This window comes from Primulina huaijiensis, chromosome 3 (genome assembly GCF_012295235.1).
Source record: "Primulina huaijiensis isolate GDHJ02 chromosome 3, ASM1229523v2, whole genome shotgun sequence".
NCBI lineage: Eukaryota > Viridiplantae > Streptophyta > Magnoliopsida > Lamiales > Gesneriaceae > Primulina > Primulina huaijiensis.
In genome coordinates, this window is record NC_133308.1 from 8,329,895 (window position 1) to 8,333,790 (window position 3,896).

General features: G+C 41.8%; 1 protein-coding gene across 1 annotated transcript; it reads right to left on the reverse strand.

Annotated features, from left to right (window-relative positions):
- Positions 1 to 2,794: 2,794 nt before the first annotated feature.
- On the reverse strand, positions 2,795 to 3,460 carry LOC140972460 (uncharacterized). The gene is made up of 2 exons (XM_073434884.1): positions 3,260 to 3,460; positions 2,795 to 3,217 (listed from the first exon to the last, which is right to left on the reverse strand). The coding sequence occupies exons 1-2, from the start codon at positions 3,458 to 3,460 to the stop codon at positions 2,795 to 2,797; spliced, it is 624 nt and encodes a 207-aa protein (XP_073290985.1).
- Between the last annotated feature and the right edge of the window lie 436 nt (positions 3,461 to 3,896).

The window sequence follows — 3,896 nt, forward strand, 5'->3', positions numbered from 1 at the left end:
TCAAAAGCATAAATAAATAGTCTTAAAATCCCTAGCATAAATCATAAATCGGAAATGCGGAAAAAGTAGAAGCGCTGGTCCTCGGGTTGTGTGCGCCTTCAGTCCAGTCAAATCATCCGTCAAGCCCTCCCTCACCCTCACCTGCATCCATCACACCTAGTGAGTCTAAAGACTCAACATACCATAATCTTTATAACAAATAATACGTATAAAACCACATGCAACAGTGAAAATACTTTTACGTAAAAATAACATTTCATGACATGTAAACATAAACTTTAACTTTTCCTTTTTCCTCAACGTGACATAACATAAAACATTTTTCATGATCATAAACATTTTTTTCTTTTTCCTTTTTCCTTTTCCTTTTCCTTTGTTGAATTCATATCGTTAATTGTTACTTTCCTCAAACCTCAAAAAGTCGATGGATCTATCTACATGTAACCCCAGTACTGGGCGGCGAGGACATCAGCGACACTCTCACCGGTCAACTGAGCCTTGGCCTATCCTCTTTCGAATAGAAATACGATCGTCAGGGCTCCCTCTGGGGCCTTTTCCCATAAATAGGCTCCCACTGGGGCCTTTTCCCCTCACGATATTCCCATTCTTACCGTTACCTCATAACCGTTACCTCGTATTTGTAATGATAGAAATACGATCGTCGGGCTCCCACTGGGACCGTCACCCTCACGATACCTCCAAAATTATCAAATTAGTCACAATTACTTCACTTCCTTCAACGTTTTACATTCACATAACTTTATAAAATCATGCATAACATATAATTTTATTTTTCTGAAACCAAGCATGCAACATGTCTTTTAAATGTTTTCCTTAAATCATAAAAATCCCATGGACATGAAAAATCATAATTTAAACATTAACATTTCATAAACATTTAAAAATAATCATAATATCATAAAAATAGAATTTAGAGCACTGCCATGACGTTTACTAATTTTTGGGGTAAAAAGACCGTACTGAATAGTAGGTTAGTACCCAATGCCTGATGTAGACTCTTCTAGAACGCAGACGTAAATCTCGGATCCCTGTCTGACATGATGGACATTGGGATCCCATGCAGTCTGACTATCTCTCTGATGTATAGCTCTGCGTACTGAGTCATGGTGAAAGTCTTCCTGATTGGTAAAAAGTGAGCTGATTTAGTGAGCCGATTAATGATTACCCAAATGACATTATATCCTCATGTTGTCCTCGGAAGCCATGTCACAAAATCCATGGTGATGTTCTCCCATTTTCACTCTGGAATAGGAGGGGTCTTAGCTTCCCTGTAGGTCTCTGATGCTCTACATTGACCCGCTGACATGTCAAACACTCGGAGACAAATTGCAGAATATCCCGCTTCATGCTCGGCCACCAATAAAGAGACTGAAGATCCTTATACATCTTCGTACTCCTTGGATGGATGGAGTACGGGGTGCTGTGGGCCTCGCTCAAGATATCTGCTCTTAGGGAATCAATGTCGGGAACCAACAATCGATCTCTATATCTGACTATTCCATCCACAATTGTATACAGCCTCCGGCCCTTAGCCTTGTCCCTCTGTCTCCACTTTTGCAACTGCTCGTCAGAAGTCTGCCCTACCCGTATTCTGTCTCTCAAAGTTGGCTGCACTGTCAGAGTAGCAAGTTTGGGGCATCGCCCCTTGCATCAACTGCAAGCTCAAATCTCTGAATCTCCGCCTGCAGCGGTCTCTGAACCGACAAATGAGCAATCACTGCGTGCTTCCTACTCAATGCATCTGCAACCACATTAGCCTTACCTGAATGGTAGTTAATGTCAAGTCATAATCCTTTACTAACTCTATCAATCTCCTCTACCTCATGTTCAGCTCTTTCTGTGTGAAGAAGTACTTCAGGCTCTTGTGATCGGTGAAAATGCGGCACTTCTCCATATACAGATTGTGTCTCCAGATCTTCAGAGCAAATACCACTGCTGCTAGCTCGAGGTCATGAGTTGGATAGTTCTTCTCATGGAATTTTATCTGTCTGGATGAGTAGGCTATAACTCTATCATGCTGCATCATAACCGCGTCCAACCCGAGCTTCGATGCATCTGTATAAACCACAAAGTCACCCTACCCCAATGGCACAGCTAGAACTGGCGTTGTGGTCAATGTTTGCTTCAGTCTGTCAAAGCTCTCATGGCACTCAGATCCCCAGATAAACTTGGTGTTCTTCTTCGTCAAGGTGGTCATAGGCACCGCGATAGAAGAGAAGCCCTGAATAAACTTCCTGTAATAACCGGCCAATCCCAAGAAGCTGCGAATCTTTGTCACGCTCTTAAGCACTAGCCAATCTCTAACTGCCTCGACCTTACTAGGGTCGACCTCTATATCATCCCGAGATACAATGTGGCCCAAGAATGCCACTCTATCAAGCCAGAACTCGCACTTACCAAACTTGGCATACAGTCGTCTATCCTGTAGAGTCTGCAGTACGGTCCCCAGATGCTGACTGTTCTCCTCTCTGCTCCGCAAATAGATCAGGATGTCGTCAATGAAAACTATGACTAACTGATCCAAATATGGATGAAACATGCGATTCATGAGATCCATGAAGATCGCTGGTGCGTTCGTCAAACCAAAGGGCATCACCATAAACTCATAGTGCCCATAACGCGTCCGGAAGGCTGTCTTGTGCACGTCAGACTCTCTCACTTTCAGCTGATGGTATCCGGAACGGAGCTCTATCTTAGATAACATTGATGGTCCCTGAAGCTGATCAAACAAATCCTCGATTCTCGCCAATGGATAATTGTTCTTGACCATGACTCAGTTCAACTCTCTGTAATCAATGCAGAGTCGCATGCTACCATCCTTCTTCTTGACAAACAGTACCGGCGCACCCCATGGAGAAAAGCTATGGCAAATGAAACCCTTATCTAGCAAGTCATGTATCTGATCTTTCAGTTCTTTCATCTCTGCAGGTGCTAGGCGATAGAATGCCTTTGAAATAGGCACGGTAACTGGCATGAGCTCGATAGAGAAGTCCACCTCTCTGTCCGGTGGAATACCTGTAACATCGTCAGGGAAAACACTGGGGAAATATCTGACTACGTCAACGTCCTCTAGCCTCTGACTAACTGGCTCTGACACTGATAGAATACTGGCAAAAAACGCCTGGCAGCCTCTTTTCATGAGCTTCCTCGCACATATACAGGAAATGATGTGCGGCATCTGTTGGTGTCTGGCCGCCTAAAAAATAAACGGCTTACCGTTGGGCGGTCATACAGATACTGATCTCTGTCGGAAGTCTATGACAACTCCATTCAAGGAAAGCCAGTCCATGTCGAGTATAATGTCGAACTCCGGTAGTGGTAGCACAATCAGGTCCGCTTGCACCGCAATTTTCTGTAACCGAAGCTCCAATTTATTCACTATCTGGGAGGTAAACATTTGATCTCCAGACGGAATCGATACTCTGAATCCCAAATCCATAGCCTCCGATATGATTCCCAGTCACTTAACAAATTACTCGGATATAAACGAATGTGTAGCTCCGGAGTCTAGCAATGCGTACGTGGTTACACCTGAAATATATATCCGTCATAATTCTCCCACTAATCTTGTGTATGTGTGTTTGCGTGCGATGTGTGTGCGCGTTGGTTTTATTCTTTTTTTTAAAAAAATAGCAAATTAATTAAATACTAACTAAACAAATTAATTAAACTATAAAATAATTATAAAAATATTAAACATCGTGTTCAAAAATTAAATCTCATAATTTTTGAAATTTGCTAATAAGATGCGTAAAATATTTTAATACATTTAATATTTTCATACTATTTATTTTCATAGATATCTTTTCAGCCCTAGGCGATTTTCACTTAACACTTATAATTTTAAACAACTACAATTTATAACTTTATTAAAG